The sequence below is a fragment of the Rattus norvegicus genome, chromosome 5 (assembly GCF_021556685.1).
Source record: "Rattus norvegicus strain SHRSP/BbbUtx chromosome 5, alternate assembly SHRSP_T2T, whole genome shotgun sequence".
NCBI lineage: Eukaryota > Metazoa > Chordata > Mammalia > Rodentia > Muridae > Rattus > Rattus norvegicus.
Window position 1 is genome coordinate 61,531,520 of NC_141538.1, and position 21,996 is coordinate 61,553,515.

At 48.2% G+C, this 21,996-nt stretch overlaps 1 protein-coding gene across 1 annotated transcript; it reads right to left on the bottom strand.

Moving 5' to 3' along the window:
• Positions 1-282: 282 nt before the first annotated feature.
• Positions 283-10,732, bottom strand: Nol6 (nucleolar protein 6). Its single transcript, NM_001427201.1, is given in 26 exon segments — positions 283-2,300; positions 2,489-2,590; positions 2,692-2,886; positions 3,174-3,263; positions 3,392-3,516; positions 4,157-4,254; positions 4,426-4,578; positions 4,858-5,021; positions 5,167-5,321; positions 5,396-5,513; positions 5,624-5,764; positions 5,963-6,038; positions 6,139-6,287; positions 6,459-6,581; positions 6,733-6,910; positions 6,996-7,111; positions 7,268-7,369; positions 7,448-7,506; positions 7,708-7,828; positions 7,912-8,075; positions 8,165-8,299; positions 8,521-8,689; positions 8,895-9,074; positions 9,806-9,922; positions 10,007-10,207; positions 10,609-10,732. Coding segments are annotated over 26 exon segments (3,441 nt in total). The 5' UTR covers positions 10,669-10,732; the 3' UTR covers positions 283-2,150.
• Between the last annotated feature and the right edge of the window lie 11,264 nt (positions 10,733-21,996).

Sequence of the window (21,996 nt, forward strand, 5' to 3'; positions counted from 1 at the left end):
ACTTGAGAGACCTTATCTTAAAAGGGGGTTGGGGGAGGAGTATCTCCTCCCATGATTATATAACCACATCACATGGTAATGATTATATAACCACATTTCCACACATAAAATACGGAAGCCAAGCCAGGCATGATGACACGTACCCACCATCCCAGCATTTGGGAGGTAGCAGACATACAACTGTCTCAAAAGTCTAAGAAAAAGTGTAGAAGCCAGCATCTAACAGTGTTAAGTGTTAGTATGCATTCATACATGTAATAAATCACTTTTTAAATCTCAGGCCTTTGTTGTTGCTATTACATTTATTTGAGTTTACGAAAGTGTATGATAGGTAAAGGTCAGAAGACAACTTAACTTACAGGAGTGGATTCTCTTTCTCCCTTTTTTTTAAAGACCAGTCTGGCCTGGAATTCAGAGATCCACCTTCTAACTGCTGAGATCAAACCAACCCCATCTTTTTGTTTTGATTTTTTTTTTTTTTCCCAGAGCTGGGGACCGAACCCAGGGCCTTGTGCTTCCTAGGTAAGCGCTCTACCACTGAGCTAAATCCCCAGCCCCTTGTTTTGATTTTTGAGACAACATTTTTCTCTGTATGGCCCTAACTGTTCTGGAACTCACCCTGTAAACCCTCGAACTCACAAATCTGCCTGCTTTTGCCTCCCAAACACTGAAACAATTCCTTCCACCATGAATCCAAGGATGGGACGCAGGTGTCAGACACCTTTACCTGCTGAGCCTTACTGCCAGACCTTCAGGTTTTTTAAAGTCCATTTTCATACAAACTGGGTCACCATTGCTTTTGGTCTCAGTAGCTCGGACTGACCTCCAATTTGTAACTCACTCTGTAGACAAGGCTCGCCTCCAACTCAAAAGCTCCTCCTGCCCTTGCCTCCAGAGTGCTGGGATTAAAAGCATGACACACTACACCCAATTAGTCTTAGGCTTTCTTTCGCCACCTTGCCTGCTCACAGCATAGTCCAAGGTTTGACTCCTGTATCTTTGTGGCCTTGTGGTGGTGCCCCTGGCCTCCATCTGCTTGGGCTGGGGCTACCCTTCTACATAGCTATGAGTCTCACTCTAGGTGCTGTGAGAAACAGCAAGTCATCTGCCCGTGCTCAGCGTCTGCCTGTCCTCACAGAGCTTCCTCACAGACCTGGCTGAAATCTCGAGAGAAGACAAGTCGGGTACCCAGAAGGAACTAAGCAATTTACTTTAAATCAGAGTTCAGGACAACAGAAGGTGCATGCTGGTACGCATGCCTGCCAAGTGAACTCAACAAGGGGTAATCGCATTCACAGCTCACAGTTCACAGAAGGGAGAGAGGGGTGGAGGTGAGGGCAGGGACTAGGAGGGGTGCTATTTGAGCTGAGTCTAAAAAAAAAACCAGTCAGGATTAGGGGAGAAAAGGAGGGAGTGGCTGCCAGAAGGGGACGTGGACCAAGCTGAGAGGTAGCATCCTGCTTCCCTCAGAGCTTGGCACAGTAATGGGGAACCACAGACGGCAGCAGGGGTGGGTAGAACTCAAAAAAAGGCTCGTCTGCAGTGCCCAGCTTTCTGTCTCTCTTCTGGACCAGAGACCCCTAAACTCCGTCCACCCAGTCCTGCCTGGTCTATGTCTTTTCCACTGTTGCTACCCTTAGGGCACTGTGCCTGTTCAGTGGGTTCCACTCATACACACTCAGCCCCCTCCCACTGCTCAGTGCTGGTGTCGACCCCCAGGAGGGGCCACAGCTTCTTTGAGGTCCAATCTACAGGCTGGAAGTAGCAACAGGGAAAGGCACGGTGCCATCTGACACATCAGTCCTGTCAGTGGGAAGATGCAGGTGGTGAGAAAACAAAAAACGAAAAACAGTTCAGGCTGACTCAGGATGGATGGGCAGATGGATCTCATGGATTCAGTTCCCTGGGAGCTGACTCGGTCTCCTCCTCTGGGAATTTGGATAGTCAGGTGTAGGGGACACAGGACACCATGGCCCCTGTCCCAGAGCTGATGCATCAGACTGAAAATCTCGCAGGGCGTCCTCTGGGGATGGGGGATTCAATGTGTTCATCAGGCGTCCATACTGCACCGAGGGTGGCTGCCCCACTGACATGCTGCTCCACAGGTCCAACATCCCATGGCCCACCTACTGCTTGTCCCAAGGTCAGAATCACACAGTCCACCTCTCACTTCGGGCCTCTACAGCCTGTACCAGGCCTTCACCCAACACAGCAAAGTCCTCCAAGATCGCTTCTATGTTGGGCACCGTCACGAGCTCCCCACCTCGAGACACCACCATGCGTCCCTTTAGGCTGGAGGCCTGAAGAATCAGATAGCAAATTTGAGTTGAAATGTCACAAAGGCACACCATGAGATGCATGGTTAAGGCAGTGTCAAAAGATATAAGCCCAATACATACATTTGACCCAGGGCACACTGAAATGCAGACCCATCGAGACCCACATGTACACACCAGGCACCACATGACAGTGTCCCTGGTCAGCATACCTTAAAGGGCTGGGGCTGGAAGCTGCTGGGCTTCCAGAGAACACCAATCACCTCTCCACCATGCTGGTCATAGAAGAAAAGAGCCAGATCTCCAAAGGCCTCCTAGAAAGGACGGGATGCAAGCGTGTTACAGTAGTACCTGAGGACCCCTCCATGGCTGCAGTCCCACACTCCCCAGGCCAGGCAGTCCTCTAAGATCTTACCCTGAGCTGTGCCAGATAGAGCTGAGGGGGATCATAGCCCAGGACAGGCATCAGAGACGAAGGCCCGGGCTCAGTGACCAGACCACGGCAGAAGGAAGCGGCTGGAGGGTCCACAGCTTGGCGGTGCCGGGGGATGTGGCGGGGAGTCAGGTGGATCAGCACATCATATATGTCGAAGGGTGGCCGGAACACTGTCTAAGGAAGCCTTTAAGTTACCCTTCCAAGTCCTCATTCCCCCCGGCATCCAGCCATGCATTATAGACCATAGGCCTCGTGAACACAAGAAAAGCGAACTCCAGAGAGACCAGCCAGGGTCGGCCTGAGTCCAGAAGGACGCCCAGGACGCCCACCAGGCTACCCCACCAGGCACCATGGCAACTTCAAAGCCTTCTTGGTACTTAGTCTCGCCATACAGAGCGAGTGACTAGGCCTCTTGAACTGTGAACTTCAGGCCTAGGAGTTGCTCTGAGTCAGATCCTTACCCTAATGTCCCCAGGCCCTCGGGGATCCATCAGCTGCTTTTCCAGGATGGGCAGGGCTTCAGCCGCCAGGCTCACAAGCTGCTGAAGGATCTGGGGCACAGAAAACCACACCAAGACTGACCACGCTTCTCCTGGCTTAGGCTGGGCCTACTTTCCTCTTTGGGTAAAACAAACAAGCAAGCTAATTCACTAATTTAGGGACAGGTAAGGGGTTGAACCTGGGCAGAGGGTCCATCCTGTGTCCACACAGAGCTTCTGCGGTCTTGGGGGGTAACGATGACCATGACTGGGAGCTGTGTTCGAGCTGCCAGGAAACTACTTCGAATCTCCACCTGTTCCTCAGCTAGAGATGACGGGGATGCTACATCAGCCTCCCCAAAAGACCATCCCTGCCTCAGTCCCCCAACCCACCCTCTGTGTACCCAGCAACTGCCCATCACAGGGACTGTCCAATACTCTCTCCCAAAGAACAGAGGTTATAAAAGGGACACCACATTCAAGTTAATGGGGTGTGGTGCTAATCTCCCAGCTTCAGCCCCAAGGCAGAATTTTCCACTGCTTGTCACCCCCAGACTAGTCCCTGGCCTGCTGAGGCCTGCCCAAAGCCCCCCCTCATCCTGGATTCTCACACACCTGGTGCAGAATTAGGAACCTGACACCCAGCTTTCTGCTGAGACCCAAGAGCTCCTAAGATTACAATGGGAAACCAACAATCCCAAGGTGTGGGCAAATAGTCTAACTTCCTGGCTCCCTACACGAGGCCTCTCACCTAGAGTTCAAGAAGCATTCCTTTGCTCTCCCCTTTCCCCACAGACCCCTGGGTAGTAATTTTGTCGTGGACCACATAGGCAAAGCTTTTATGCTCAGATATCTGGGATGAGGGAGGCTTCCCAGACAAACTTACAGGGAGATCATCTTAGACTTACTGTGCCATCTACACAGGGAAGTTCTTCCAGTGGTCTGATCTGAGTCCTACCACTTACCAGTCAACTCACTGTTGAGATTGACAATAAGAGGGTTGTTCTTCCAATCAAAGGTAGATATCAGGTAAAGGAACCGAAGAAAGCCAACCTGGGGGACACTGAGCAGAGAGAATGAGACAGCATCTGAGGCCTGATGTCCCCAATCAGTGAAGTTTGAGGAAATATCTGAAAACACCCTATGGTGTACTCAGTCACCCCACCCCCACCGCTGTTTAAAGACTGCATCACAAGAGCAACTTCCTGGGTAAGGGAAGTGCAGAAGCTATTACCTGGGAGGGGTGAAGGGCTCAGGGTGGAGGAAGAGCGAAGCGGCCACCAGATCCAGGCTCTCATCAGTGAAGCCCTCGCCTAGAAGCTGGGCACGCACCCACCGCTTGGCCAGGCGAGCCACACCTGAGAAGGCTGGGTACTGCTGCTGGAGTCTGGGGGAGGAAGGGCCGGCAGTGAGACCTGGGAACCCGGAGCCACAAACAGTGTCAGACACACAGCCAGTCACTTGACCTCGGCTAGCACTGCCACGTGTGCTACATATCTTCTCCCATGCTCTTCGGGCAAATACCTGGGAGGTTATTACTAATGTTACTACCAGTTTACAAATGAGATATTATGCTGTCCTGCCTCCCAGAGTGTGGTAGCCAGGAAAGCAGAATGGGGGCAAGAGGAGGCCTACATCCAAGAAGAGCTCGCACATGTAACCTTACCCATGCAGGGCACTGGTGAGCAAGGGCAGCAGCCTGGTGTCTCTCTCAAGGCGGAGGGAGGCAGGTGTGTCTCTCATAGAGATCATCCCCTCAGGGCTCCGCACCACCTTCAGGATCTGTGGCTCCCGTTGATAGGCCACTCGGATCCTAAACACAAACCCACCCTGTGGGAGAAGACGCAGCAAAGGAAAGGGATGGCAAGAGCACTTGGGGTGCAGTGCTGCTGGGGTCTCTGGTCCCCAGTCCATGACCCACATAGTCCTACAAACCCTGATGGCCCTGGAGCCTCCCACCCTGCCCCAGCCTGACCTTGAGGACGTCAGTGTGTGTGGCAGTGGCACGGCACTGTAGTCTATGCTGCTGGGTCAACACCTCTGCCAGGCGCAGCTGGAAGGCAGCGCGGACCCGCTGCACAGCCTCTGCGTCCTGAGGCCACTGCCCGCTGCCCTCCAGGTGACAAACCACTGAAGAACAGAGGGTGAGAGATCAGACACTGCAGCCTGCTGCCGTTCCTGCTCTCTCCCAAGGACCCTCTTACCAGTCATAGGCTCCACATAGGCTGGGCAGGGCTTATCCAGCCGGGGCAACAGTGAGGCTAGCTCTTGGTGGCGGTTATAGAAGGAATAGGCAGGTCGAACTGGAGCTGGGGGGAACACCTGTAGAAGAAATGAGGACAGTGACTTTGACAGGGAGGGACGGCCCAGAGGCAGGAGGCTGGGATGGGGGGAACTAACCAAAAAGGACTCCCTGACCTCTTGCACCTTACCTCTGTATAGCGCAGCACTGGGTGAGCGCCCTGAACAGCAGACACAGTGAGTGGGAGATCCTCCAGCCCCCAGAGCAGGCGGCTGAGGTCATCATAGCAGCGCACAGCCAATGCCAGGGCCTCCTCACCTGTGCTGGAAGTCTGAAGAAGAGAAGACACTCAGGAGGAAGTCTGGGTCTTACAAAAGCCCAGCACCACCTAGGAGCCCGCAGTGACTCAGGTTATGGCAGGATCGGGGCGACCCCTGCTGGACACCAGGAGATGCAACCTAGCTGGGGTAGAAAGGGGTTCCTTCCAGTCTTGCCACAAGCACTACTTCACAATCACTCACTGGCTTACCTCTCTGGGGCCTTGGATCAATGCATCGAGGAAGCCACCCACATAGTGGATACAGGTGTCCGGGATGTCAGCATGGCTGAAGAGCACAGATACAATGAGGGTATCAGGGGCTATGCCCGTTGAAAATGGCTGCCCTGACCACAGCAACCTCCTGGTGTTACAATGCTAACACTCACAGTGCCAAGAGGTGGGTGACCACCTGGTGAGGAATAAGGCGCTTCTCAGACAGAGATTCTGCCTCCCAGACCACAGCTTCCCGGATGGCTCCATCCTGGAAACGTCTGAGCTCCGAGCGGGATCCCCAGAACTGACGGAATTCAGCAGCCTGGAAGGAAGGAAGGGACGGGAAGAGATCAGGAAATGAGCCGGGGCACAGTTCAGTGACAGAGGGCTGGACTGAGAACATGCCCAAGAAGGCCGTGAAGACAGGCCTCAGCTTGGGTAGCATGAGCGTGGTCCACCCACTCCTCCCCACAGGCAGGTCGGGGTTCCACACCTCAGGCCTGTCAGCCTCTGGGCCAAGATCAATAACGCTGGTCAGTCCCTCAGGCCGGAAGAGCAATCCCAGAGTCAAGGTCCCGGCGTCCTTGTGCTTCGGGGGATCCTGGTTGATAGCCCACTGTAGGAGGTAAACAGGTTGATTTCAACCCTAAAGTCCCCAAGCCTAGTCTGGAAACCAACCAGCTGGGCAGCATGCTGTGTGTCCCTTTGGATTCCTGAATCCAGCCCTTCTGGGACCCCACAAACTTCCCAGTCTACCCGTGTCTCACCTCTGGGACTGGGGGCCGGGAGTGAGCCAGCAGATGCAGCCGGCACCCCAGACCCTGCACCAAGATGTTGGTCAGTGGGCCCAAAGCCGCCGAAACATAGTCCCCGCCGTTGTCCTGCAACTCTGGCCAAAGCTTCAGCTGGTGACATGCTGCCTGCAGACGACTCAGTGGACGGAGACTGAAGGGCACGGGACAAAGAGGAATAGTTAGAACCCACCAGGTCCGTGGCTCCCCCTAATGGCCCAGTGTCACCCTAAACTCACTGGACCACGTGGTCAAAAGCCTGGATCATGGGTTTGGGCGTCATCAAGAGCAGCTGAAACCCGTCGTCAGCTTTGCTGTCCAGCAATGCCATAGAGAGCTCTGCCTCATACTGCACCTGGCCACAGGGTAAGGAGGTCACAACGCAACATCATTGGCCGAGAGGGCCACGGTCCAACTCTGCTTTGGACGGGAGTTTCTGTGGTCCTGGCACAGACACAGAATGCCTGAGCCAAGCCATGGACGATCCAGGGGCAGGAAAACCTGTTGGTACCTGGTTGTAAGTGGAAGCTGTAACATCCGCACAGAGGTTGAGACGGCCTGATGGGTCCACAAACACAACGGCGAAAAGCTGGTGGAAGTCAGCCACGGACGGCTGGGTGGCAGAGAGAAGCCAATCAGGGTTGAGCTTTACCTGCAGGTCCCGCAGCACACCTGCCCTTACCTAACTCACCAAGGAGGGATCTGAGCTGAGGGAGAAGCTGATTCCGTTGATCGTCAGATCTGTAGTGGCTGCAGTGAACCAGGGAAGGTAGGCGTCGTGTTAGAAGGTCCTTTTGGGATCCAGCCATAGCGATACCCTCCCTGCCTCCCTCAGCCTGGGTCACGACTTCCTGTCACGTCCGATTCAGTTCTTTCCTCTGTCTGGGGACAACAAACTAACGGAGCGCTGGTAGAATGAGAACCCTGTCCTGTCCTGTCTAGTTGCCTCACCCAGGAACTGCAGGACACTTCTCAGGACCTGGTAGCCGCTCATGGTGGTATGGATCTTTCGTTTAGACACGAGGAAGGTAACCAGCATGGAGATTAGGAATCCATTAAATCCACCCAGGCCCTGAAAGAGAGGCATGACTGAACTGAGCTCAGAAGCAAGTCATCACGCAACGAAGCGAGGAAGCCAGGCCACCCCCAGCTCACCTTGTCCAGCTCCCGCTGCCTCAGCCAAACCTTCAGAAGCGCCACACCGTCCTTCAGCCCCTGGGCGGAGGCCAGCACACTGGACAGCAAGTGCATGTGAGCCTCAAGAGCTGTATCCTGCAGGATCCAGGTGTTATAGTGGGGGGTAGGAGGCTCTAAGCTAGCTGTAGAGGGAACACAAGGAGAGGCTATAGAAGAGAAGGCTCCACCAAACCCTTGTCCACCAATGCATCCCAACACCAGTGCTGCTCACCATAATCTGGACAGCTCTGCCCTCGGTACCAGGCAGAGCGCACATTGTTCTTGGTTGGCAGCAAGCGGCAAGGGCGGAAGAAGTCCAAAGGAGGGCACGGATACAGGCGTACAGTAACCAGGCGCTCATCCTTCCCTGGATAGAGACACGGAATGTTGAGATTCTACAACTCCTGGAATCAGAGGGATCCCCTTAGCACCCCCTCATACTTGGTTACCCATGACTTCCCACCTTAGAACGAGGCCTCCTGGCCTTGAGGCTTCTACTCCTACTCCCCTAGACCTTGAGGACTTCATCCTCCCCCCTCCAGATTTACCATCCCATACTGTGCACTAAGCCCAGAGAGTGACTCCCACCATGTGGCCGCAGTAGCAGTGAGGGCTTCAGGTGGCATCCGCTGGGGTAAGAGAAGCGAACACTGCCAAAGAGGGGATCCCGGGCCAGGTGGTAGGCTAAGTGAGTCAGATAAAGGGCCCGCTTGCGGAAGTAGCGCTGGTTCAGCCCATCTTTGTCCTGTAAGATTTCCTAGAGGAGTCAGGGAAGAAGAGAAAAGGTCAGACACGCAAGTGTCCATGGAACTGGGGACTAGGTCGAAGCTAGGCCTAAGTCCTAGGGGGCTTTTTCACTGTCGAAAACAACAGGAGGAGCACATCCAACTTCCAGACAAAGAGCACAAAGTCCCAAAGGGAACCTTTGCTGGGCCTCTATATCCCCAAACCACGGGCCTTACCCTGGGCATGGTCAGGACCACATCCACATTGATATCTGGTCGCATACAAGTACCCAGAGGGTAGCTGCCCACAATAGTGATCTGGGATGGAGGCAGGAAGCGGAAGGAGCCCTTCACAGCGTAGGGTACTTGGTGGAGGGGCACTCGGACCCCAGCTGGGAGCCATGACTGGTCAGTGAGCTGTGAGGACAGAAGCAGGAGACATACAGATTCTATCGGTTTCCTCGAAGCCCCTGATGTCTAGTAGACAGCATGCCAATATGTTAAAAACTATAACTCACAATCTTCCATAAGCACCTCCTCCCTCTGTGAAGACAGCTCTATGGACATCTAAGCCACCATGATTTATTCCTACCGTTACCCATTTCTAGGAATGGTGGCTCACACCTGCAACCCCAGCCTTTGGGAAGGCAGGAAGACCAGAAATTCAAGGTCTCCCTTGACCACACAGCAATCAAGTTCAAGGCCAGCCTGGATTATATGAGACCCTGTCCCAAATAATAAATACACAAAATACTCATTTTTGGTTGGAAGTAAAGGTTCACAACCACAATCCTAGCACTCAGGAGGCTGAAGCAGGAGGATTACCACCAGTTTGAGGACAGCATGGATTACAGAGTTAATTAAGACCCTATATTTAAAAAAAAAAAAAAAATGTGGTTCAGGCCCTCAATCTCAGTCCTTGGGAACTGTGCAGGATTATTAGGAGTTCAAGGCCAGCCAGACCCTGTTCAAACAAACAAAACACCTACAAAATTTGTACAAGACACATATGTTTGTTGAGAGGTCAGTGCATGACCTGTGTCCTGGTTGAGTCTTGTTGCAGTGAGAATGACTTCCTTAGTAACCAATTTCTTAGGAAAACAGCAAAGAGTGTCACATGACACAGTTCCCAAGGCTATCTGTCTTACCTCAGCCTCAGGGACTGGGGGAACTTTCTGGATCCGCTTGATGACCTCCTTCAGGAAAGCATCAATCCTCTCTTTCTTCTTCTCTGACAGTCTGACTTCCTTTAGTAACTCCTCCACCTTTAGGAGAGGGAAGGGAAGAATCTATGAGCCTCAGGACCCCATGTAAACTCCTCTAACCTACGCCCTGGCGCACCCACGTACTTGTAAACGAAGCAAGCTGGAGTGGAACAAGATCTCCGTCTCGCGGAGGCGATTCAGTTCTTCATTTGTAGGCTCCTTGTACAGCTCTTCCCGACTGAGCTTCACTGGCTGAGGGAGGCCTTCCGCAGGTGCTTCTGCTTGGGCACGCTTTCTTGAGGATGCCTTCTCTTTGCCCAAGCCTTCTAAGGCAAGTTCCATCACCTATGACCAAAGAGACAAAAACCCACGTGAAATCGGGGGTATCTGTATCCGTTGACTAAAGTTTGTGGGTAAAGGCTTTATCTACTCTAGTTCTGGCCATGTCTAATAAACTCAGTCAGGTCTAAGCAGGACTGCATCCTCATGCTGTCAGATTTCTCTCAGTGATGGCTACCCCGAGTTTTATAAAAATCTGACGCCCACTGAAAGATCACCTCTACTCCTGCTCTAACCAGATCTTGCTAGGGCTAGCGTCCCTAAAATTATTTTTTCCAGTAATCTAGATCAGAAAAAGAGGTGGAAACACGATTCCTCCATAGTGGGCCGGCCTGAAGTCCCTCACAGGCTAGCAATCAGGCCTGACTATCTGTAGCCAAAATAACGCACATTTTGAGCAAACCAACCTCTGGCTCCCCAGTTGAAGTGGACCCGCGCTGTTGCTGTCCGGCGGGGGCTGGTCCCATCTTCACAGCAGGTCTCTCTCCAACACTAGGGATTTAAGACGGATCTACCCCGTAGCTCCCCACGTGGGCCTAAACGCCAACTCCAGGGCACAAGCCCCTGCCACAGGCCCCACCCACTGCAGGACCATTGGGCCAGTGTTCGCCATCTCGCTCACTATTGGTCAGTTGTTCGAAGGGATCCGCCCATTGTGGGTGGAACCAAACAAGGTCCGCCGATTTACAGCCTCTACGCAGCATTAAACCGGAAGCGCTTGGGACTCAGCTGGTCGCTTTCTTTTCCTCACTTCCTGAAAGGAAGGGGCGGGGGCTTGCTTTAGCTTCCGGTGTTGTTGGTTTTTGTTTTTGTTTTTAATGTTTGTTTTCACTAGCTGTTATCCGCATCTAACTTACGGTGTTTATGGGCAAGTTATGTGACTTCTACCTCCAAGATATAGCTTGAATTTTTTTTTCTGTTTTCACAGCCAGGTTTAGTTCAAGTATCTAAAATTCTAACATAGCTTCTCTCCAGCTTTTCCTTCTTAAAATGTAATATAACTTATTCAAACACTAACGCTTTAACCACAGAAACATCATAATAGCGAAGTTCTAAATACTTTGCCAATTTACCTTTATTTACATATTATTTTACAAAACTACTTGGAACTGGGCATGGAGGCTCATCCCATTAATAATCACGAGGCTGAGCCTGAACTATGAGGGACACTCAAAATGTCACGTTGGCTTCTACCTTTTAAGATTAAGCATATCTAGGCCAAGGTGTGATGGTCCTTACCCCTTTAATCCTAGCACTTAGGAGAAAGGCAGGCAGATCTCTTTGAGCTCAAGGCCTACCTAGTCTACATGGAGTTTCAGACCAGCCAAGACTATCTAACGATAGCCAGGCTCAATAAATAAATAAATAAATCCAGTGGAATATAGATGTACTCAGTGCAGGGCAGAGGCAGGCAGATCTCTGAGTTCAAGGCCAGCAAGAACTACACAGTTAGATAAAATAAAGCAGAGAGGAGTATCAGGGAGGAGAAGGAGGTCAAGAGTTGGCACCTTAGGAATTAGGAGACCACACTGTAGGTAAAAGTAGCCTCCACTAAGTCCTGGAACCCACAGTGGTAGGAGAGAAGTGATTTCTGGGAGTTGTCCTCTGACCTCCACAATGCATTCATGTGATACCTGTGTGCCTACACACACACACACACACACACACACACACACACACACACACACGAAAGTATACTTTTTTTTTAAAGATTTATTTATTTATTTATTATAAGTACACTGTAGCTGTCTTCAGATACACCAGAAGAGGGCATCAGATCTCTTTACAGATGGTTGTGAGCCACCATGTGGTTGCAGGGAATTGAACTCATGACCTCTGGAAGAGCAGTCGGGTGCTCTTAACCACTGAGCCATCTCTCCAGCCCACGAAAGTATACTTAAGGGGTGGTGGTGGTGGTGGTGTTTGCAAAACAACAACAAAAAAGAATTCCACCTTGGAAACGTGACCAAGGCCCTAAAAGCACTCCACGCAGAGAGGGCTTAGATTTGGTTCCCAGCACCCATGCAGCATTGGGGCTTACAACTGCTACCTGTAACTCCAGTTCTAGGAAATTCTTTGGCACCAAGCACTCCCGTGGAGCACATACCTATATGCAAATAATTTTTTAAAGTGTCTCACTGTGCACCTATGACTCGCCTGGATCTCACAGTTTCATCTGCATCTGACTCCTGACTGTAGCTTGTAGACATAGACCATGCAAGTAATTGTAATTGTTTTATTTTATGTATGGTGGCACAAACATATTCCTCAAGTATATCTCTGCACCATGTATGCACAGTGCAGGCGGAGGCCAGACAAGTTCTTTGGATCTCCTCAAACTAGAGGTACAGATGGATGTGAGTCAACATGTAGGTGCCAGGAATTGAACCAGGTCCTCTGGAAGAGCAGCCAGAGCTCTTAGCTGCTGAGCCATCTTAACGTTCTTGAAAGTAAATTGTGTGTGTGTGTGTGTGTGTGTGTGTGTGTGTGTGTGTGTGTGTGTAGGTTTATTATTATTATTTTTTGAAACAGGATGTCTTTATGAAGTCCTGGAACTCATTCTGTTGACCAGCTGGCTACAAATTCAGAGATCCACTTGCCTCTGCCTCCTGAGTGCTAGGACTAAAGGTGTACTCCCCAACACACACACACACACACACACACACACACACACACACACACACACACATACTACGCTGGCTTTGAAAGTAAATCTTTAAAATTTATTTTAGAGCATGCAAATGTTTGTGCCTTGGAGAGTTCTATATGCCATGTGTGTTTAGGAAACTTTGGAAGCCTAAAAAGGGTATTGGACTCCTGGAAGTGGAGTGACAGGCAGTTGTGAGCCCTTGTGTGAGTGCTGGGAACTGAACCCAGGCACTCTGCAAAAGTAGTAAGTCCTCTTAACTAATAACCCATCTTCCCAGGCCCCTGTTAAATAAATCTTGAAAAATAAAATAGGCTAAAGTTAAAAAAGGGGGCGGGGCTTGGGGATTTAGCTCAGTGGTAGAGCGCTTGCCTAGCAAGCACAAGGTCCTGGGTTCGGTCCCCAGCTTCAAAAAAAAAAAAAAAAAAAAAAAGCGTGTGTTTGAACTTTGCAGTAGAGTTTGCATTTTTCATTTAAGAGGCCCTGGGTTTAGTCAAAATCATTGCAAAAATAGTAATATAGATATATAAGAAATGTCAGGCTGGAGGGGTTGGGGATTTAGCTCAGTTGGTAGAGCGCTTGCCTAGGAAGCGCAAGGCCCTGGGTTCGGTCCCCAGCTCCGAAAAAAAGAACCAAAAAAAAAAAAAAAAAAAAAAAAGAAATGTCAGGCTGGAAAGATGGCTCAGTGGTTAAGAGCACTGACTGTTCTTCCAAAGGTCCTGAGTTCAAAAACCAGCAACCACATGTGGCTCACAACCATCTGTTATAAGATTTGATGTCCTCTTCTGGTGTGTCTGAAGACAGCTACAGTGTACTCATATAAAATAAATAAATAAATCTTAAAAAAAAAGTCAACCCCTGTTTATTATTCTGGTGTCTTTTTTTTTTCAGTTACTACTGTACTTTATTGTGTTCAACCAAATCACCATGTTACAAAAATAGCAAGCTGCCATAATAAAAAATAAGGCTCCTCTATCCAGCACCAGATAGCATCATTTTACTTTCAAGCCTAGAAATTGCACACTTGTATATAAACCAACCGAAGATGAGGATTGAGAGTTCATCTTGGTGGATTTTTCCTTTGATGAATATGAAGTGTCCTTCCTTATCTTTTTTGATGACTTTTAATTGAAAATTGATTTTATTTGATATTAGAATGGCTACTCCAGCTTGCTTCTTCTGACCATTTGCTTGGAAAGTTGTTTTCCAGCCTTTCACTCTGAGGTAGTGTCTGTCTTTGTCTCTGAGGTGTGTTTCCTGTAGGCAGCAGAATGCAGGGTCCTCATTGCGTATCCAGTTTGTTAATCTATGTCTTTTTATTGGGGAGTTGAGGCCATTGATGTTGAGAGATATTAAGGAATAGTGATTATTGCTTCCTGTTATATTCATATTTGGATGTGAGGTTATGTTTGTGTGCTTTCATTCTCTTTGTTTTGTTGCCAAGACGATTAGTTTCTTGCTTCTTCTAGGGTATAGCTTGCCTCCTTATGTTGGGCTTTATCCTTTATTATCCTTTGTAGTGCTGGATTTGTAGAAAGATATTGTGTAAATTTGGTTTTGTCATGGAATATCTTGGTTTCTCCATCTATGTTAATTGAGAGTTTTGCAGGATACAGTAATCTGGGCTGGCATTTGTGTTCTCTTAGGGTCTGTATGACATCTGTCCAGGATCTTCTGGCCTTCATAGTTTCTGGCGAAAAGTCTGGTATGATTCTGATAGGTCTGCCTTTATATGTTACTTGACCTTTTTCCCTTACTGCTTTTAATATTCTTTCTTTATTTTGTGCGTTTGGTGTTTTGACCATTATGTGATGGGAGGTGTTTCTTTTCTGGTCCAATCTATTTGGAGTTCTGTAGGCTTCTTGTATGCCTATGGGTATCTCTTTTTTTAGGTTAGGGAAGTTTTCTTCTATGATTTTGTTGAAGATATTTACTGGTCCTTTGAGCTGGGAGTCTTCACTCTCTTCTATACCTATTATCCTTAGGTTTGATCTTCTTTCTCATTGAGTCCTGGATTTCCTGTATGTTTTGGACCAGTAGCTTTTTCCACTTTACATTATCTTTGACAGTTGAGTCAATGATTTCTATGGAATCTTCTGCTCCTGATATTCTCTCTTCCATCTCTTGTATTCTGTTGGTGAAGCTTGTATCTACAGCTCCTTGTCTTTTCTTTTGATTTTCTATGTCCAGGGTTGTTTCCATGTGTTCTTTCTTGATTGCTTCTATTTCCATTTTTAATTCCTTCAACTGTTTGATTGTGTTTTCCTGGAATTCTTTCAGGGATTTTTGCGATTCCTCTCTGTAGGCTTCTACTTGTTCTCTAAGGGAGTTCTTTATGTCTTTCTTGAAGTCCTCCAGCATCATGATCAAATATAATTTTGAAACTAGATCTTGCTTTTCTGGTGTGTTTGGATATTCCGTGTTTGCTTTGGTGGGAGAATTGGGCTCCGATGATGCCATGTAGTCTTGGTTTCTGTTGCTTGGGTTCCTGCGCTTGCCTCTCGCCATCAGATTATCTCTAGTGTTACTTTGTTCTGCTATTTCTGACCGTGGCTAGACTGTCCTATAAGCCTGTGTGTCAGGAGTGCTGTAGACCTGTTTTCCTGTTTTCTTTCAGCCAGTTATGGGGACAGAGTGTTCTGCTTTCGGGCGTGTAGTTTTTCCTCTCTACAGGTCTTCAGCTGTTCCTGTGGGCCTGTGTCTTGAGTTCACCAGGCAGGTTTCTTGCAGGGGAAAAGTTGGTCCTACCTGTGGTTCCAAGGCTCAAGTTTGCTCGTGGGGTACTGCCTAAGTCCTCTCCACGGCGGCAGCAACCGGGAAGATCTGCGCCGCTCTTTCCGGGAGCCTCCGTGCACCAGGGTTCCAGATGACGTTTGGTGTTTTCCTCTGGCGACTGGATGTGCACAGAGTGCAGTCTCTTCTGGTTTCCCAGGCGTGTCTGCCTCTCTGAAGGTTCAGCTCTCCCTCCCACGGGATTTGGGTGCAGAGAACTGTTTATCCGGTCTGTTTCCTTCAGATTCCGGCGGTGTCTCAGGCGCAGGGATCCTGCCGCTCCTGGGCCTTCCCCTACGGGAACCCAGAGGCCTTATACAGTTGCCTCTTGGGCCAGGGATGTGGGCAGGGGTGGGCAGTGTTGGTGGTCTCCTCCGCTCTGCAGCCTCAGGAGTGCCCACCTGATCAGGCGGTGAGGTCTCTCTCCCACGGGGTTTGGGAGCAGAGAGCTGCTGCGGGCCGGGATCCGCGGGTGTGGGACTTCCGGTGAACACAGGAAGTGCCCGGTCCTAGAGGCATTTTGCCTCTGTGTGTCCTGAGTTCACCAGGCAGGTTTCTTGCAGGGGAAAAGTTGGTCCTACCTGCGGTTCCAAGGCTCAAGTTTGCTCGTGGGGTACTGCCTAAGTCCTCTCCGCTGTGGCAGCAACCGGGAAGATCTGCGCCACTCTTTCCGGGAGCCTCCGTGCACCAGGGTTCCAGATGACGTTTGGTGTTTTCCTCTGGCGACTGGATGTGCACAGAGTGCAGTCTCTTCTTCTGGTGTCTTTTTTAAAGATTGTTTTACTTTATGTATACGAGTACACTGTAGCTGTCTTCAGACACTAGACAAGGGCATCAGATCCCATTACAGATGGTTGTGAGCCACCATGTGGTTGCTGGAAATTGAACTCAGGACCTCTGGAAGAGTAGTCAGTGCTCTTAGCCACTGAGCCATCTCTCCAGCCCTACTTGGTGTCTTGAATAGTTTTATAAGTCTCGACTATAAACCACAACTGTGGAAGAATGGTCTTGCCTTCCAGTTTCATGGATTAGTTCCTTTGATCTAGTTATATATAACTTCACCAACTCACAAAATTTTGTCATATCTCTTCCCACCTTCTTCTTCCTGCTTTCATTGTAACTACATCTTTCCTTTTTTTTTTTTTTTAGTCTTTTTGAAATAAAGGATCTTTCTACATTGTTTAAACTGGTCTTGATCTAAGAGAGGCTCCTGCCTCAGCCACTTCAAGTAGCTGACCTCTCTCCTCTCTTCTCTCTCTCTCTCTCTCTCTCTGTGTGTGTGTGTGTGTGTGTGTGTGTGTGTGTGTGTGTGTATCTGTGGAAGGTGCTCACCATGTCTCCTTGACTTGCTGTATAAATCAGGCTGTCCTTGAAATCACAGAGATCTGCCTGCCTGTGCCTCCAGAGTGCTGGCAATAAAGGCACGCACCACCATGCCTGTCTGTTGTTTTTGTTGTTGTTGTTTGTTTTTTACTTGTTTGTTTTGTTTCATTTTTACAATTCAGGGCCTCTAGCATGGTAGGCAAGCACCTTGCTTGAGATTTTTGTGTGTTTGCTGTTCTTTTTGTGACAAAGTTTCACATAGCTCAAAGTTGTTGTGGGGCTGAGAATGACCTGGAACTCCCCATCTTCTTGCCTCTCTCTCCCAAGCACGACGACAATGAGCCTTTCTTTTTTTTTTGGAGCTGGGGACCGAACCCAGGGCCTTGCGCTTGCTAGGCAAGCGCTCTACCACTGAGCTAAATCCCCAACCCCGACAATGAGCTTTTCTAACTGCTTGTTTGTCTCTATTTCTTCTTCAGCCAGTAGAGTGCAAACCTACTGGATAATAGCACAAATCAATTATTTGTTTTATCGTTTCTATATTTTTCCATTTATTTTGTGTCTTGACACGCATGTGGAGGACATCTTGCAGAAGTTGTTTCTCTCCTTCCATCAGGCTTGGTGGTGAGCAAGTGCCTTGAAATAACTCTTATTTACTTCTTCTCCTTCCTTCCCCCTTCCTTTCTCCTTCCTTCCTTCTTTTCCGAGTAACCTAGAATGGCCCTAAACTCATTTTGTAACTGAGATTGGCCTTGAGTTTCTTAACTTCCTGTCTCCATCTTCCTAATGCTGGTGTCATAGACATGTGCCACCATACCCAGGGAATCTTACTCACTGCTGTATTCTAGGCAATTAGCACAGAGCCTGTCACGCAAGAAGCACTCGCTGTGTTATTTGTTGAATGGAAGAAAGAATGAATGGCTTTCTCAAGAGCATCTTGAGGGCTGAGAGGAAGAAGTAAACAAGCGCTCTCGGCACTGTGTGGGTGGTGCTGTGATGTACGCAGATAGCTGTCAGCGCATTAGGCTAAGACCGTTACAGTAGTTAACAGCAGTCTCACTGAATGGCGGCGGTTGCAGCTGTGTGTAATGTTGCACACCTGAGCTCTTACCACTGAAGCTGGAGTTCAAGGCCATCCTGTGTTGCATTGCAAGAAAGACACCCCCTCCTCCCCCAAAAAATCTGTGAGGTGGGGTGATTGAGGCTAACTCAAGGTCCTGCCGTTTGCTAACTAAGTGACCTTGGGTAACTTGCTATCTTACCTCTGTTACCCTTACTTTAACTCAGTGAAATGAATGACCGTGTAATGGATTTTGTGATGTTTAACTGAGATGCTATATGTAAAGGGACTATTACAAGTGGATGCCTGGGGTTGGGGATTTAGCTCAGTGGTAGAGCACTTGCCTAGGAAGTGCAAGGCCCTGGGTTCGGTCCCCAGTTCTGAAAAAAAGAACAACAACAACAAAAAAAAAAAAAGTGGATGCCTAACAATTCCTAGCTTTCATTAGATGACTGTGGCTTCTAATAGCACTGCCTTGGGTTGTTTTGCTTGGGTTTGCTTGAGTTGTTTGCCTTGGGTTTCTCTGTGTAGCTCTGGCTCTCCTGCAACTCACTCTGTAGACAAGGCTGGCCTGGAACTCATAGAGACCTGCCTGCCTCTGTCTCCTTCGTGCCAAGATTAGCCGTGCTTTCCTCTCCTTTTTAGGGAATCACTCTTCTTATCTGTAAGGTGTGAATGCAGGTACCTCCTAAGGCTGGAGGCATCAGATTCCTGGAGCTGGGTTCATGGCAGTTGAGCAGCCTGGTGTGAGTGGCTGGGAGCTGAACTCAGATCCTCTGCAAAGCTAGTACGTGCTCTTAACCACTGAGCTAGCTCTCCAGCCCCATGCATATATTTTTGAGACAGGGTTTCATGTATCCCAAGTTACTCCTGAACAACATTTGTAGGGAAGACTAGGCTGGAACTTCTGGTATCCTACCTCCACTTCTGAGTTTGAGGAGGACAATCATGCACACTACACCTGGCTTTAGGTTAACATCTTGAGTGAAAAATAAACGAGTAAGCCTCAAAACTAAATAAAAATATTTTAAAATTTATTTTGTATTTTATATATATTGGTGTTTTGCCTATGTGTATGTCCATGTGAAGGTGTCAGATCACCTGGAAATGGAGCCACAGAGCATTGTGAGCCGCCATGATGGATGCTGGGAATCCTCTGGGAGAGCAGCCAGTACTCATGATGGCTGAGCCATCTCTTGAACCTCAAAAGATAAACTTTTAAACAGATGTCCACAGGGCGTGTGGAGGTTGAATGCAGGCCTTCTATATTTTCTATAAGCACTCAGACACATTTTTAACTCAATCTTTTAATTTGAAATTGACAGCTGGGATATGCAGTGCATACCTGAAATCCCATAACTTTGTAGGTAGAGACATAGGTTCAAGGATAGCCTCAACTACATAGCAAGCGCAAAGCCAGCCTGGGATAAAAGAAAATATAGCTTAAAAAAAACACACAATTAGGGGTTGGGGATTTAGCTCAGTAATAGAGCGCTTGCCTGGCAAGTGCAAGGCCCTGGGTTCGGTCCCCAGCTCCGAAAAAAAAAAAAAAGAAAGAAAAAATACCACAATTAAATTTCCTAAAATGGGCATATCTGTACACCTCTTTAATTCTACCAAGTGTGTGGAGGCAGGAGAATCACAAATTCAAGGTCATGCTCAGCTACATAGATGGATCAAGGCCAGCCTAGGCTACTGGAGATTCTGTCTTACAAATTTAAGTATCCTAAAAATGAAGTACTTCTTACCTGTTTAGATTATGCCTTTTCTCATGTGGAATAAAGTTAATGGCCTCTGTAGAAGTTTCTACGCAAGTTCCTGGCTTGGTTCTCAGTCCAGGTGATGCCTTGGACTGAGAGTATTTTGTCTTTCTGACCACAAGAGGGCACCAGTCAATTAAGTCAGTCTCTTCCTGCCATTAAGGAACAGTATAGAATGCTGTAGTTTCTGCCTGTCATTTGCTGTGGTTGTGTTTTTCAGTAACAGGCCTTGAACCTACGTAGTTGTGGACAGGTTGCACACGTGCTCTACCACTGAGCTCTATTCCTGGACTCTCTCACTTTGAGACAGGGCCTAACTTGCCCAGACTGATTTTGAACTCTCTAGCTGGCTTTGAACTTGGGGTCCTGCCTCCACCTACCTCCATCTCTTCCCTCCTTGAGCATCACTAGGTCTGCTGGCTTTTATCTCAGAACCTAATATGCGAAAAATATTAGAAAAATATGATTATGGATTTTTTTTTGTCTCAAATACCTGCTATGTACCAGAGACAGATTAGCCATGGAAGTGGAAGGTGGAGTTCAATGTGTTATTTTGTGATACTGATTATCTTCTTGGCTCTGGTGCGCTCTCTCTCTCTCTCTCTCTCTCTCTCTCTCTCTCTCTCTCTCTGTGGTGTGTGTGTGTGTGTGTGTGTGTGTGTGTGTGTGTGTGTGTGTATTTTGAGACAGAATCTTGCTGTGTAGCCGTGGTTGACCTGATAGCTCTAACTCTCCTGCTGTTTTAGCCGCTCAAGTACTCATATTCTGGACTTCCTGTTTCAGCCTACCAATTCAGTACTGCTAAAATTACAGACTATGCCGCCACTTGGTTGTCCTTGAAAACAAATACTTATGTGACCTGAGCTACAAGAGCCTCAAAAAGCAAGCTAATAAACAACAGAGGCTGGCAAAATGGTTCCCAAAGCCTGACCCGAGTTCTAGCAGATCCACACCATGGAAGAAGATAACCTATACCAGCAAGTTGTTTTCTGACCTTCAGGCCCCACTCTAGTGTTACATCTGGTTCTCTACACAAAATAAATAAATGTAATAATAATAAAGCAACAAAATATCTAAATGCCCAAGTATCTACTTTGTATCAGATATCATACTGTTACTGAGATAGAGGTGAGAAACAGTTGCAGTTTACTAAACTATAATGTCTTCACTGGCTAGACTAAAACAGTGGCTAATTGATGGGCCTGCAGCTCTATACTCACAAGGATAGACCTGAGTATAAAACCCAGACAGACAGGAAGATGCCAGTTTTCCAGTTTAGGAAATGCCCAGAGTAGAAGCCGACTGTATGAGTTTGTGAATGACTTGAGTCCAGGAATGCAGGTAGATGTTTCAATGGATTAGTATAGGGATCTATAATCCTATAGGTCAGGGTGGGGCTGTGGTGACTGTATGTGGGTGAAATGCTTTGAAGGTGATCTTTCTGTCTACTCACAGCTGTGCTATTAAAGGTGTCAACATCATCTCCCAGGTTTCTAGGTCAACAATCTTCCTGTCCTTAAATTGAATAGTGGAGGAAATGAAGCTAGAACCAGGCATATGTCATCATTTTGGGATGAGAGGATGCTTTAATTAGAATATTCTCCTTCCTTGAGGGGCGTTCTAATTCTAGTGGTAGAACTTGGTCTCATGACCTAGACAAAATTGGGAGCCTGCCAATTATCCTTTAAAAAAAATGTCTTGAGACATATATACCCTGGCTGGTATATATAGCTAAAGATGACCTTGGTATGAAAGAATGATGTTTTAAAGCACCGAGGTCTCAGCTATGGAGGAAAAAAGTTAGGCTTGATGGTGGCACATGCCTGTAATCCCAGAATTAGGCAGGCAGACAGAGACAGGAGGCTCGTAAGTCTTAGGCCAATTTACATACTGAGTTATAAGACAGCTTGGTCTATACAGCAAAAACATAACTTGTCTATAAATAAACACCTCATTAAGTGGATTTTTGTCCAGTGACTTCCTTCCAAACAACACAGTAAAGACAGGGTGGGGGACTCAGAGTAACTTTACAGCGGAAAGACTTGTCATACTACTTTATCCAGGCGACCTAGGTCAACATCAACAAGGCTAATCATACTATGTCCTGTGCCCTTGGTATGATGTGATGCAAATGGTGTTTTACTTCGGGGATCATTCTCTTTCACACAAAAAAACAAAACCCAAATACTCTTGCTTATGAGGAAAACATTACAAATAGCAATTTTGAGGATTG